The 14,872-nt window shown below is 42.3% G+C and overlaps 1 protein-coding gene across 1 annotated transcript in view; it reads right to left on the bottom strand.

The window, feature by feature from the left end:
• LOC135970303 (uncharacterized) overlaps positions 1-14,872 on the bottom strand; it is a 37,958-nt gene that overhangs the window by 12,730 nt on the left and 10,356 nt on the right. Inside the window, 5 exon segments of the mRNA XM_065542888.2 lie at positions 299-527; positions 2,575-2,696; positions 3,418-3,618; positions 9,943-10,070; positions 12,731-12,923. Coding sequence (XP_065398960.1) covers positions 299-527; positions 2,575-2,696; positions 3,418-3,618; positions 9,943-10,070; positions 12,731-12,923 — 873 coding nt within the window.

The raw sequence follows: 14,872 nt of genomic DNA, 5'->3' as shown, positions 1-14,872 counted from the left end.
TTTTAATTAAAATGTATTTGTTAAAATATAAATAATAAACCAGAAAACATTTCCCACATACCCACATATATCACCTTTTAAATTTTAATTGTCGCAGTATCTTTACAAATGAGAAACTTTGACCCCATCCCCCAAAAAATCACATAAAACTATTGGCAAGGCTTATGACTGAGCTCTGTCTCTAGCCAAATAATGGGGGAATAGAGCCAAACAGAAAAACAAAGCTAAACAGTAACATCTGGAAAAAAAAAAATTCTCCCTGCCAAGGACCCAACTATCCCCTTCAAAAAGAACTTACATCTTTCTGGAGCTGTGCACTGTAGCAGGCCTCAGGCGTGGCTGGGGTGAGCCACAGGCCCAGGGCCAGCTGCAGGACATGTCGCTCCAGGGAGGCGAGGCCACTGGCTGATGTGGGTCTGTAGGCATGGCAGGCCTCTTGGAAGAGATGCTCTAGGGCTTTGGGGATAAGCGCTACCAGGCTGAGGGAAGGGTGGAACTCCAGCAGATAAATATTTTTTGAAGCCGGGCTTGAAGAAAAGAACAACAAATGACAATTTTACACAACAAACTTAAAATTCAAAAGATATTTCAATTTTATATTTTTAAGGACCAATAAAACAGCTCCTGTATGTCCAGTGCATTATGAAAAACTGAGAGCTCAGAGGGACCTCAGAGTCTGAGAAACTGCTGGGTTGCATGACATGTTCTTTGCTTTAATGTGAACCTTTAAAAACGGAAAGACACAGATGTGTATTCTAGAAGCTCAATAAGAATAAGACTATACAGGCCGCGCACAGTGGCTCACGCCTGTAATCCCAGCACTTTAGGAAGCCGAGGCAGGTGGATCACGACGTCAGGAGATCAAGACCATCATGGCTAACACAGTGAAACCCCGTCTCTACTAAAATTACAAAAGAAATTAGCCAGGCATGATGGCAGTCACCTGTACTGTAGTCCCAGCTACTCGGGAGGCTGAGGCAGGAGAATGGCGTGAACCCGGGAGGCGGAGCTTGCAGTGAGCTGAGATCGTGCCACTGCACTCCAGCCTGTGCGACAGAGCAAGACTCTGTCTCAAAAAAAAAAAAAAAAAAAAAAAAGGACTATACAGCAAAACTGTCAACATTTCAGTAATCAATATTTACTCAAATATATAACAAAATAGTTCAAAAGTGACTACATAAAAAACAAATAATTTCCATGGTTATTAGTTTCTATATTTCATCTGAATCTTTATCCCTTCTTTCCCAAAATGTTAACAGACAAAGACAATTTTTAAATTCTGTACATAACTGCTGGAATCATTCAAATGGACTGTAATCATTCATAAATGAATGAGGTCAGAAGCAAAAAAAAAAAAAAAAAAGTTCATCTGTGGGTTATTTCTTTAGATATAAAGGGTTCAGCACAAGTCAAGAGTCCTTCTATACCTACACAGAACTGAAGAACATTGTAACTCCCTTTACATTGATGCAAATGGTATCTTTCTTAGTCCTGAATCTGCAAAACAAAAACAGCCTAAAGTCTGGAAAGGAATCTCACCAAGCAAATAATACTTGCTTTTGAGACTATTCTGGCAGGTTTTAGTATCCATATAACCCTAGCCTACTCTGCCAGAAACCATTTCCGGAACAGTAAATGTTTGCCATAGCAAGCTGCACACACACAGCTGGTGTCTCAAGTTTATTACAGAGAAGAAATCAGTCCTGTGGAAGATCTATGGAGAAAATGCAGAGTTTTGAGCCTGGGGCTCTTTCTCAAAAAATGAGAATCTCAGATATTTGCTCCCATGATGCCCTGCCTGTCCCCAAGATAATACCATAACCCATTATGGCAATTTCTTACATAAAGTCTGCCTTTACTGCTGGACTGTATACCTCACGGGAACATAGAACCATGCCTGTGTTGTTCACATCTGTGTGCCAAACAAATATTTGTTGGATGTTGAAATTTTCTCCACCCATTTGGAGGCAATTGAGAGATTGTGATCTAGAGCCATGCAGATCAACCTGCGGCTTGTCACCTGCTTCCCAGTTTCCTCTACCCTCAAAGGTTAAAAGGGAAGAGGGAGATGGTTATGCTGCCTATCTAGGGGGTGACAAAGTGTGTACCCTCTCTGAGTGGTCACAGGAAATTTAACTCTGTTCCTTAAATTTAACTCTGTTGTGACCCTCCAAGGCAAATCTGCAGAAACCTCTTTAGTGACACTTAAATTCCTTTTTAAGAAGCTTTTAAGCACCTTCAAGCTTTATACATGTAGGCTCGTGTGGTGCATCTGGTTAAATCCTGACAGCATCTCAAGAGCAACTGCTTTTTCCCCAGGCCTTTTCAAGAGAATGATGATTCTGTACCCAGTGGCATATGTTTAAATTCTAGCCTCCTATTCTTTATTACTCACAAAACAAAAAGATACTCAATATACAAGGGAATCCCTCCTTTGTGGCCTTGGTACCTACTTCTCTCATCTCCCCCAAGCACTTGAGAAGTGCTTTATAGAGTAGTACTGAGATTGAACACTCTATCCTTAATTAATCTAGAAGATCACACATAAAATGTATAAAGACAACATCAACTTACCAGCTATTGTTGATGGAAATAAGTTGTTTGCAAACTATATTAAGGGGAAGTCCAAATGTATTGCTATTGTCCAGATGATCCTCTCGCCAAATCCTCTGGACATACTCCCGCTGACGTTCTATCTAAAAATGCAGCGTAAACATTAAAATTAGAAAAGTTAAACTTTCCCACAGCCACGAGTTATAAGCCTTGACATGAGAAGGATTTCGTCCCTTTGTGCCTCTTCATCATTTGACTAATTTTCACGCTGACATTGTTTTGAAGACTCTTTTGCAATGGGCTGGTTTCTCGGTCTGAGCCAGATAGCCAAGGGAAGCAAAGGCAACTGACTTCAGACAAGCTTAAGAAGCAAAAGAGAAATCTTTCTGTTAAATAATTGACTACACGGAAAAAATTTCAACCAGGTGGCAACAATTCTTTGTCTCTTGCTTGCTTCAAGCCATTAGCGTTTCCCTAGAGGACATACAATATGATGGTTTCTTTCAGTGTCCTAAAAATAATCACACTTTAAAAAAAAAAACAAAATTTTATACATTAATGTCAAAAAGATGTATCATTAGTTCTTCTTTCACCACAAATAAACTTTGCAATCTAATGAAAACTAAGGTCATCAATTCCTTGTGGACCATTAACTCTAATGAGGGGTGGAAATCTCTCTTTAAGACCATAGTTACACTGGGATTTCAACAACGCAAATGAGCTTACAAATAAGTCAGCTGTACATGCTGGCCTAGAAAACACAGATTTCACATCTGCAATGGAAGGAAAACACTATTTTCATTTCTGGCCTGTGTTTTCCATCCTCTTCTCGCACGCAGTATTTTAAAACCCAACTACACTCACCTGCTGGGTGAGGATGCCCCTCACTAACTGCAGGTGAAGCCTCAGGCAGGTGCATTCCTCTCGGTAGGCCTTAACGAAATAGGGGTGGCTGAGATCAAACCTCGGGCGCCGGTGCACGATGTCCGTCATCACTTGTGCTAAGGCGAACCTCTCCTCAGGGTCCAGCGTGTGCTGGTAGGCTTCAAAGTAATTGTCAAGAAGCTGCAAATAAGGTTGGTAGTCAGGGATCAGCAGAGGCAGCCTTGGGGCCCAGCAAAGAGATGGGAGGCCCCACCATACTGTGGGGATGCAGTACCAATACAGTGCCGTGCAGCTGGTAAACCTACAGACAGAGTTAGACAGGGAAAGGGAAAGAACAGACTTTGGAGCCAGAAGAACTAGGCTTGAGTTTGAGTTCCTGCTTCCATCCCCTCTTCCTCTGGTATCCACAAATAAAAAGGGGGTGAGGTAATTATATAATAATTATTAGCTCCAATCAGACAACACATTAAGACACTTAATGTGTTTATCTCCAACACCTTTCTCCAAGGACTCATTCTCCTTCTTCCATTTTATTCCATCACCAAAGCTAAGTAGGTGCCCGCCTGACTCCTACAGTCTCAGCCCCACTTCTGACTCCTCCTCTTTAATAGTTTGTTCACATTTCACCTACGCAAAAACGATACAGGAGTAGAATGGAAGGCTGAGGGTAAATGTGCTTCCTATATTTAAAGTGATTTATCCCAGGCCGGGCGCGGTGGCTCACGCCTGTAATCCCAGCACTTTGGGAGGCCGAGGCGGGCGGATCACAAGGTCAGGAAATCGAGACCACGGTGAAACCCCGTCTCTACTAAAAATACAAAAAATTAGCCGGGCGCGGTTGCAGGCGCCTGTAGTCCCAGCTACTCCGGAGGCTGAGGCAGGAGAATGGCGTGAACCCGGGAGGCGGAGCTTGCAGTGAGCTGAGATCGCGCCACTGCACTCCAGCCTGGGCGACAGAGCCAGACTCCGTCTCAAAAAAAAAAAAAAAAAAAAAAAAAAGTGATTTATCCCAGACTGAAGTCCTCTAGATTGGGCCTTACAAACAGAACTCTCCAACACATCAAGTGTCCAAAACCCCAGTGGAGATCTGTTTTAGTGGAGTTCGCAAGTCTTTTCTAAAAACCCAGAAAAGCTTTCAGACACGAACTGCTGAAGAGCGTTCTTAGTGTGGGAATTCAGAAAGAGATGTCTCTTGATTTTGCTTTTACATTTGTCTGTGAGCTTAAGGAATTTCTGTTCTGTGTGTAAATTCTATTTGTGTGTGATTAGTCATGATGCTAATCGGAAAAAGCTCTTCAGAGATCACTGGGTTGGAATTCCCAACTGGGACCCTAGGGCAAGATAAGTAGCTCTGATGTGTACAGTGCATAATAAATCCCTTCTCCTGTTAATCTGTCTTTTGTCAGTTTCATTTTCAGAGCCCAGGCACTGAATCTAAGAAAGCAGAGGAAAAAGTTTTTCCTCCTCTACACAAAAGAATTGAACCCTTGAGGATGAATAGCACACTAGGAATCAAATACTGCTTTACTAAGACATACTTTATTTTGGAGACCCTAAGGCTAAGGCTCAAGGAGGAAGAGCCTGAAGCACTTTATTTAGCACCTGGTTTTGTAGGATGTCCTTTGGGTATAAGGGACCTTAGATCAACCTTAGTATGAAAAGGAAGACACCAAAGGAAACTAAAAGCTCAGGTCACAGAGATGCTCCACAAGTCAGAAACTCACACATCAAGAGTGCAAAGTGAGGGAAGGTGGAGACCACCCTTGCCTTTAAATGAGCCCCAGGGAAAATGATGCCAGCTGGGTGATCTCGGTTACCTTGTTCCATCCACCAACCTCTGCTCTATAATAACACTCAATTATTACATAGCAGAAGACAACACAGAAATGAAGGAAGAATGACTGGATGGGGGTAAGAAAGGTGTCCCTCAGTAGACCCAGGTGAAGTTAGGAAAGAAACAATTACTTCCCTAACTCATTCTGGACTCACTTAAACCTTTTTAGCTGGGCCAGGGCAATCCCAGAAGCTGGTTTATCGTATTTATACCTCCTTGACCTGTTTTTGCACAGAGTCCAATTGTTTGGTTATTTAGCAGGGGGAGTTTGTGGGGAGTTGGGGGTGGGGGAAGGGTTCTAGATGGTGATTCCAACCTGATACCAGACTGCAGAGGCTCATGCTAAATTGCCATTTTATCACTGTCGATAGGGCTGTCAGATTTAGCAAGTAAAAATATAGAACATTTAGTCAAACTTGAATTTTAAATAAATAAATACTTTTTTGGTATAAGTATGTCCCAAGCATGGCACTGTATTATCTGGTAAACTTAGCTGTGGGGAAGGAAACTGTGGCTCTCTTTTTAAATTGATGAAGCTTCTTTGAGCTTTGTGCTCAACCTCGAGAGGCTCTCAGATCATTGCATAATTTTATTATGAATTCTTTCCCAACAGGGATGGGGCCAAGATCTTTCTGCCTCATGGGTTCTATTTATTATCTGTTTGCTAAGTGGCCCATTTCCATTTCAACTCTGGGCTGGTATTTGTCTAAGAAGTCTTCCCAGTCTGTCAAATGTCACCTGCGTGTGTCAAGAGCCAACTCTCAGGCAAGATAATACGTGGTGCGTGCTGATGGTAAGCACAAAATATTGGAGAAAATGGGAAAATGGACAAAATAAATAATCTCAAACCTTACTGTGTTTATATTCTTTTTACTTCATTTTTTTTGTCTTGGATTTAAAAAACTTCTAAAATAGTATTTTAGGTCAAATGAAAGTGCAAAACAGAAAATCTTTGCTAGACCCAACTTAGCACAGGACATTTTCTTTCTGGCTTTTCTAAGGAATGATCTTTTTATCCAGTACATTTGTCCTTCGGTAGCTGTAGAAAGACTTAGCAGATGGTACAGTGTCACTTAGGAGCTGCTACAGCTGATACCTGACTTTTCTAAGAATCCCTTGATCTACCTAAGTTTCTACCAGCTCTAATTTTATGAGCGTCATAAGGATTTAAAAGAACCCAATATGTTCAAGCAATTCTTAACCCTAGTGATACCAATAGATTTAACAATCAAAAACAGCTGAGGAAACTTGGCTGTAGGAAATAGTACTGGGGGAAATAAACTACTTTAGATAGAAATCTGGCTTATCCATTAAAAATAGGCTCTTTTGACAAAATTTCTGACTTGGCCATTTTACACTTTTCGCACCGATAGCTCAGTTTCTAAAGGGAATTTATTCTCAGGATAGAAAAGAGGGAGATATTTTCACCAAATGTTTTTAAGTCAAAATAGTTTCATTTACCACAGAAGGAACTAGTAGACTGTCCTGACACCTTACCACACAACGAATCCTAGGCTGAAGTGTGGAGAAATTGGTTCGTTTTTCAGTATTTTCTGCCTTCCTCCTCTTCTATTGCCATTGAGTCTTGCCGGGGGCCTCCAAAGGAGGCTCAGAGGCATTGAAAGGGAAGGTAGGGAGAGAGAGTACAGAAAGGGGTGGGGGGGTGCTGTTTAAAATTCATGCCTGGGCTGGGTGGGGTCGCTCACGCCCTGTAATCCCAGCACTTTGGGAGGCCGAGGCGGGCGGATCATGAGGTCAGGAGATCGAGACCATCCTGGCTAACACGGTGAAATCCCATCTCTACTAAAAAGTAAAAAAAAAAAAAATTTAGCCAGGTGTGGTGGTGGGCTCCTGTAGTCCCAGCTACTCGGGAGGCTGAGGCAGGAGAAAGGGGCGAACCCAGGAAGCACAGCTTGCAGTGAGTTGAGATTGCACCACTGAACTCCAGCTTGGGTGACAGAGTAAGACTCCATCTCGAAAAAAAAAAAAAAAAAAAAAAAAAAATTCATGCCTGGACCCATAAACTTGTTGAGTTTAAGGATCCTGTCTTATTTATATTTCATACAGCCATTCCAGTTACTACACTGTGCATCTAAATCTCTCACTCCGTTGATTAAGGTTCCAATGGGCAGATTAAGACTCCAGACTAATGCTGTAGGGGCCAGTTATCATTGAAAAGAGGAACATTTTTTTCAAAGTCCAAGGCTTGCACTATTGAAGCCTGGCCAATTGTTTGCCAGAGGGTGGGTGACCTACATCTCTAGGAGTAACAGACCAACCAGAGAGCAGATGAAATGGTGAACCATCTATTCTACTAGCAAAACAATTCAAAGAAAACATTGCCATTTCCCCATCTTCTGACCATATCATAGTGCACTATAACCTGGTTTCCACCCCCACCATGCTTCTGAGAGTCCTGCAATGCTGCCAGTGACCATCTGACCAAGCTGCTTGGTTTTTAGGAGTTCCTTTCTTGACGTTTCATGGAACTCCACAAGTAACCATCCCCTCCTAATTAAAACTCATTTCTTCCTTATTTCTCTGGTCTATTTAGTTTTACTGCTTCTTGTTTCATGACCTGCCCCTTAAATGTAGGTACATTACTCAGGGGCTGGGCGCGGTGGCTCATGCCCGTAATCCCAGCACTTTGGGAGGCCAAGGCAGATGGATCACTTGAGGTCAGGAGTTTGAGACCAGCCTGGCCAAAATGGCAAAACCCTGTCTCTACTAAAAATACAAAACATTAGCTGGGCATGGTGGTGTGCACCTGTAATCCCAGTTACTCAGGAGGCTGAGGCATGAGAATCGCCCGAACCTGGGAGGCTGAGGTTCAGTGAGCTGAGATCGTGCCACTGCACTCCAGCCTGGGTGACAGAGCGAGATTCTATCTCAAAAAGAAAAAAAAAATGTAGGTGTATTACTTAGGGCTGCATTTCAGATATCTCTAGTTTCTCCCAGTTGTTTTGATTCATCACTGTGGTTCAACCTCCATATTCATACCTCAGCTCATACCTGTTCCTGAGCTTCAGACCTATTGCTGCCCACAAAACATTCACACTTGAGTTTCAGCAAACCCCCTCAAATGCCTTGTTGTCCTAGGGCCTATGTCATTTTCCCCTCTAAAGACACTCTTCCTCCTCCTGGGTTCAGTTTCAGTTAATAGCCTCCTCCCTAACCCTCAGGAAGTTGTTTTAATTCCTTCTTTACTTTCTCGCCCCAACTTCCAGATCCAGTCTTCCAATCCTGCCATTTCCACTTCTACAAAGTATTCTCAGGTCTGTTCCTCCTTCCAAGTCTCACCGCCTCTCTGCCTTTCTATTCTTCTATTGTCATTGTATGCTTCCTCCTAATTTTTCAGGTCACTGTTGCAATAACTGCACTTCTTCTCTCAGGGGCGCTCTATTCCAATCCATTCTCTCACATACGCCCAAGGTAGCTGTTAAAAACACAGCTATGATCATATTTCTCTCTATGGAAACTCACTAATGGCTCTTCTTTGTTTATAAGATGGACTCTAAAATAATATAATTAGCAGGTCCTTTATAGGCTGCACCCAAAACACATGTGTGGCTTGTTGCCACCCATCATGCCTTTACATCCCAGCCATAACAGTCTTCCTACCATCCTCCAAGAAGGTAGGATTTTATTTCTCAAAATAAAATCCCCCAAGCTGGTCCTTCCCATTTACATTCCCCAGACATTCTAATGCTGTTTCGTCTCCTTAAGAATCTTTTCTTCCCTGCCAGACAACATCTTACTCACGTTTTAGTATCAAGATGAAATATCGATTCCTCTGGAAAGGCTTTCTAGCATTTCTTACACCGGACAGTGCTCCCCTCCCCCAGGACAAATCTCTCTGCAGAGTCCCCATGACTCATGAATGTACTCAATTATAAACTGTTAGGAACTAGGTTATAATTTTTGCTTGGAGATTGAATCTTTTGTAGAAGATAAATTCCTTAAAGATAAAGATCATTTTCACTTAGTTATCTATATGTCCCTGAATGCCTGGAACAGTCCCTGGCGGAGTAAATACTTCATATTTCATAAGTAAATGCCTAACAATTGGTGATTATTAGAAGGGCTGATAATCCATGCTAAGGGCACAAATGAAGAACAGTAAACTTGCAGTGTTTCATTCATTATTGGGATATGAACCATTTGTGACACAGTGATGATTTAGTAACCTGCTGTTTCATTGCTTTAAACTCACCCCCGTAACATTGCACTCAGCACCCTGTCCAATGCTTTCACCTACCCACATGTGGCATATGCTTCTACAGGTCATGATCAGGTCAACTTGTCTGTAATTAGCAAAGTGAGCATTGTCCCTATGACTGCACAATGAGCATGAATGAAATCATCATTCATTCTCACTAAAAGCATACATATTATAAGAAGGAATTATACAGTCCTCTAACAAATAATACCTGTAAGATAAAGAAGTATCTTTCACATTTTGTTTTTTGTGATGAACCTCAGTAAAGAAAATAAAATTTATTACATACTTATAACTAGCCAAGATTATTTAAATAAAATAATTCTTCTCCTGATTGAGAACTTTTCTAAAAGTCTAACTGGGTTTTATTTACAAAAACAAAAACAGAAAAAAGACTGGATTTTGTAAGAATGTTTTTTTAGCAGACATTTTGTCTCCTAGGCAAGAATACCTGGTGCTTGTTTTCCAGAAGAGCTGCTTCCCAAGTCCATATGTCATAGAGCACAGCAAATCTGTCCACACCTGCATGGGCCCATCCCCAGTCCTGGCCACTCTTTGGCTGGCTGCCCACTTTGTGACCTGGGAGAAAAGAGGGTGAGAATGTTTAGAGACAGGTCTTCCAAGGAACCTGTTCCAATTAGAAATGTGCCCCTTGGATTATCAGCTCCATCTCAGAAACAGAAATGCTGAACCAGTCCCTGGGACGAAGCCTGAGTTCATACTTGTTACTTCTAAGTCAACAGGAGCTTTTGTCTTTATTTTTTAAATTCAGTTTTAAAGACTAATCTTAGAAATAAAATAAAAAGTTTAGTTAACAAGAAATCTATGCTAAAATGTCTTCAAACCCACAATTTAAAGGCAAGGTATATATTTCTCCTTCTCTAAAAACAAATCCCTGGGGTTTAACAACAAACTCAGTTTGACTTGCTATTTCCATCATTGTGAAATGTTTCCAAGATATTCTTTAATTATGTTAATTACTAACTTAAATCAGTGAAGGTAATTTTCATTATTCAGCTGATTTTTTTAACTTTGTTAATGCTACTTTTCACTACTGGCATTATTGTTGCTTTAAATTTTTAGCTATTGTATTTCAGAATTAAATATTCAAAGATAAGATACTTTCATGTGCTGAAATTTGAGTTCAATAATTATCACATATCTGATGGGTACTAAACAAGAGAAAGATGATCAAGAACTTCCATAGCAACAGTTGGGAAATCATTTCACAAGAGATGACTATACATTTACCAGCTCAATTGAAAGAAAGATGCCCATGTGGTTAAAGTGTCAGTGTAGACACTACTGACTAAGTGTCTCAGTCCAGTTAAATTCTTAGCAGCTAGAAATAGTTCATGCTATTATAAATTAATATGGACCAAATGGTGCATTAGTATGTAGGATAACCAGTAAAGATAAAAGCTAAGAGCTGAAATTAAATACCCTGGAATGTTGGATGCCATCACTGCGTCCTATGATTCAGATACCAATGGCAAAGACAGGACAATTAATTCAATCCTACTTCAAATTAATTCTGTCTGGGATCTGAAAAGTTAGTTGTCAAACTTTCTTTGGGCAGCATTTTGTAACAATATGAATGTGAATTATCTTTAATTACAGTCTACACATATTACAAAATAGCACAAACCCTGATTAAGTTTCCCTTTAGGTATTGCAATGTGTCTAGAAATTCTAAGCTCTTTGCAGATGTAATTCCAATGCTGTCATAGTATCCCAAAAGAATATTCTTACATCATCTATTTCTAAAATTGAATCAATTTGAGTGATGCCAAAAGGAAGAGAAAATACAGGTTATGGGTTACTTGATTACCCTGAGTAACGATTTCTTCCTCTGGGGCTTGTCTGGCATTTTCCTAGCCAGATGTTCCTGCATCCTGATGGTTTCCTGTTAGGAACCCAGGGCTGTCTCTGCTGCTAAATGCAGTTTCCTCAAGGTCTACCACTTAGAAAAGTCATTTGTTTCACTTGCTTATTTTCCTTTCTTCAGGGTCCTGCACCACATCCCCTCCACCCAGTGGGTGACCCAGAAATGCTCCTGGGAGTAAAATCCCAAATCTTGGCTTAAGCCTGTTTTAGTCAGAGACCACCCAATGTAGCGTGCAGGTCATCAGAGTGGGTAGAGGGTCAGAGGTCAGGTCTTCGGCCCTGAGAAGTGAAAATGCAGGGGCCGTGCTGTCCCTTGTACCTCAGGAGAGCGAGGAAGAAACTGGGTCTCCCCTTGCAGGGCTTCCTGCTCCTTGATGCTTCTGTCTCCCCTGGGCTTTCCCAGGAGGCTGCACCCTGCTACTCAGCGGAGCACCTGCCTCCCACCCCTCCTGCCCCCTCAAGCTCACGATCTGCCTCTGAGTGTTACACTAGGATTTTTATTGCTTAAAGTGTCTTAATTCTTTGTCCCCTGACACGCAAGCCCTCTAGCTATCGAAGGGGAGATCATGAGAAACCTTCCGGGGAACCAGAGCACAGAATAACTGTTAGTTGTTTTTTTAAGTCTATGTAAACATTTCAACAGATCATAAAGAAAACATTTATCTCTTCGGTCCTTGCAAGAGAAGTCAAAGGAACTTTTGTTTCGTATCAAGAGCCTGGACATCTCTGTCTGTTGTGACTGGAAAGAGCCTGTTGTACTGAAATCCTGTCATCATGGTAGATTTGATCTTCAGTGGCCAAACATGAAGAATTAAAAGCATAATTCTTGACTGAACTGGTGGGTGGGTTGAACTTTAGGAGTACATGGGTGGCCATTCCTGGTGCGCGTATCAATGTGACATGAGCCCTGGAGTGGGTCGTCCCTCTCAGCCCTGCTGCTTACTGCCTCCTGGGGCCCAGTGACTGAGGCTCTATGCTAGAACTGTGTATCACCAAATTCGCCATTATAAAGGAAACTTCCTGCTGCAACAACAACAAAAAAAAAAAAAAGAAAGAAAGAAAAGGAAAGAAATGCCCCTGCTCAACAAGCAGAGTCTGAACCACAGCAAGAATTACAACCCAGCCCTGAAACAGTAGTCACCATCTCTATCAGAAGCGGGGCTTGAGCTGGAAACAACTGTTTCTCTTCTAAAGTGAATGCATTTTAGGGGTGGGGGTAGTGTGTGCTTCTTGCAGGTTCAGATACTATTGGATATGTATTTATATTTTGGGGTGGAGAGCATAAAAAGAAGCCCTTAGTGTCTTTTGTTTATTTGGGCAGTTGATTTTTTTTTTTTAATCTGACTTCTCACCCCTTTCTTTCTCAATGTAATGGCTAGCCACAAGCAGCAACTCTGCCTCTAGTTCCTTGAGATCACTCAAGGCTTCCTCATACATGACATGCACCCCTTGCTGGTCCTGGGTGTGGATACAGCCAGCTTCCGTGCTGTAGTAGTCATCCTGGTTCTCCACTTCCGAGAACTCCATGAATTGGATGCCGTGGACCTGGAGAAAGAAAGCCAAGCCCAGATGTTACTGGAAAAGGGAGAGCTATATTTTGCCATCCCACATGGACAAGCAGCAGGTTTCTGCTCCCACACAGTGGGCTGCCAGTATGAAGCTGTAAATATTCTGAATGTATAAAAAGCTGTATGTAGAAAACATATATTAACAAAGAACGTTGGCAGGAAGAGGTAGTTCCTGAGGTGGATAACTAGCTGATTAGTTTGTTTTTCTGATAAATTCAGTAGCAACTGGAGAAAGGTAGGGAATAGAGCCCAGAGTGGTCTCTGGAGTCAGAATGCCCGGGTTCAGGTTCCGGCTCTGCCAGGATCTCATCCTGGGCAGGTCATTCAGCTATTCCCAGCCTCCGTTTCCTCATCCGTAACATGGAGACTGTGGAGACACTACAGACTACGTTAGCTGTCAGGAGTATGTGACTCTATGAGCGTAAGGCACTTGGAATCCTTAAACGTTAGGTTAAAAATATTTTTGTTTTAATTCTATAAGTACTTCTAAAATGTATTAGCACAGTTTCGTGGCTTAGTAATGAACTAAGTCGAATAGTGTCCTCCAAAATTCATGTCTACCTGAAACCTGTGAATGAGAACTTACTTGAAAATAGGGTCTTTGCAGATGTAATCAAGTTAAGATGAGGTCATACTGGATTAGGGTGGGCCCTAATTCAATGACTGGGATCCTTATGAAATTTGGAGACAGACACGTGGGGGAGAAGGTCATGTGAAGATGGAGGTAGAGACTAGGGTGAGTCAAGGAATGCTGAGGATTGCCAAGGGTTGCCAGCAACTACCAGGAGCTGAAAGAGGCAAGGAAGTATTGCCTCTAGAACCTTCAGAGAAAGCACGGTCCTGCTGACACCTGGATTTTAGATTTGTGGCTCCAGACTGTGAGAGAATAAATTTCTGTCATTGTGAGCCATGCAGTTTGTGGTACTTTGTTTTGACAATCCTAGGAATCTAACACAAGTAAGAAGTGTTTCCATCATAATGTTATTTTTCTTAGAAAACTGAGTATCTGCTGCTCCCTGAGAATCATTATTTTAATAATAATTTTCACAATTTCAAACTTTTCCACTCTCCTCAAGCCTCGGAACTCCCTCCCTCACAGGCGTCGTCTCCTCTTACTCCCAACAGGAGCTTCTCCGGGCACCCCTCCCCGCCGCCCCCACCGGGGCTCACACCTCTCCCCTCCTGCTTCCTCTGCACAGTGGAGGACAGTGGTGCCCCCTTCTCCAGGACCACTGCCTCCCACCTCAGCAGCATCCCTGCTCCTTCGTGGATATCCCACTCCTCTCCTCTGGACTCTCGACACTGAAATGTGCACACGTCCTTCTCATTGTGAAACTTCCTCACACCCTTCCCAGGTTCCACTGTGTGGCTCTCCTCCCCCTCACTGTCCAGTCTCCCAAGATGTTATCTACACTCTCCATTTCCATTTCTTCACCTCCCACTCTTCAACCCATTGCCATCTGGCCCTTGGCTCCACTAAGCCACCCAAACCACCCTCGCTAAGACCAACAATGACCATTGCTCTACATGCAACAAACTTTCTTTCATCATCTTATGTAATCTCTCAGGAGCATCTGATACAATTTAGTGCTTCCTGACTCTTGACTCACTCTCTTCTCTGGGCATCTGGGACTCCACGTTTTCCCTGATTTTGCCTAGTTTCCGGTCATTCTGTCTGACACTGTGAAGTGTATTTATTTTTCTCTACCAAGTCATTAAATGACGGCCACTCTCAAGCCACCTCCTGGGACTTCCTCTTTTCCTCCTCTGTTCCTTCCCTACGAGGTGGCAGACACTTTCATAGCTGAGATTACCACCTTTAGACCATTTGCTCCCCCAGTTTATGCCTCCAATCCCGACCCCCTAGAGCTCCAGACCTGCACATCCAATTACCTATTTGGCAACTGCTCCTGAGCATCTCAAAGC

Source organism: Macaca fascicularis, chromosome 4, assembly GCF_037993035.2.
Source record: "Macaca fascicularis isolate 582-1 chromosome 4, T2T-MFA8v1.1".
Classification (NCBI taxonomy): domain Eukaryota; kingdom Metazoa; phylum Chordata; class Mammalia; order Primates; family Cercopithecidae; genus Macaca; species Macaca fascicularis.
The sequence above is the reverse complement of the archived record's forward strand: the minus strand, read 5'-3'. Positions and strand labels throughout refer to the sequence as shown.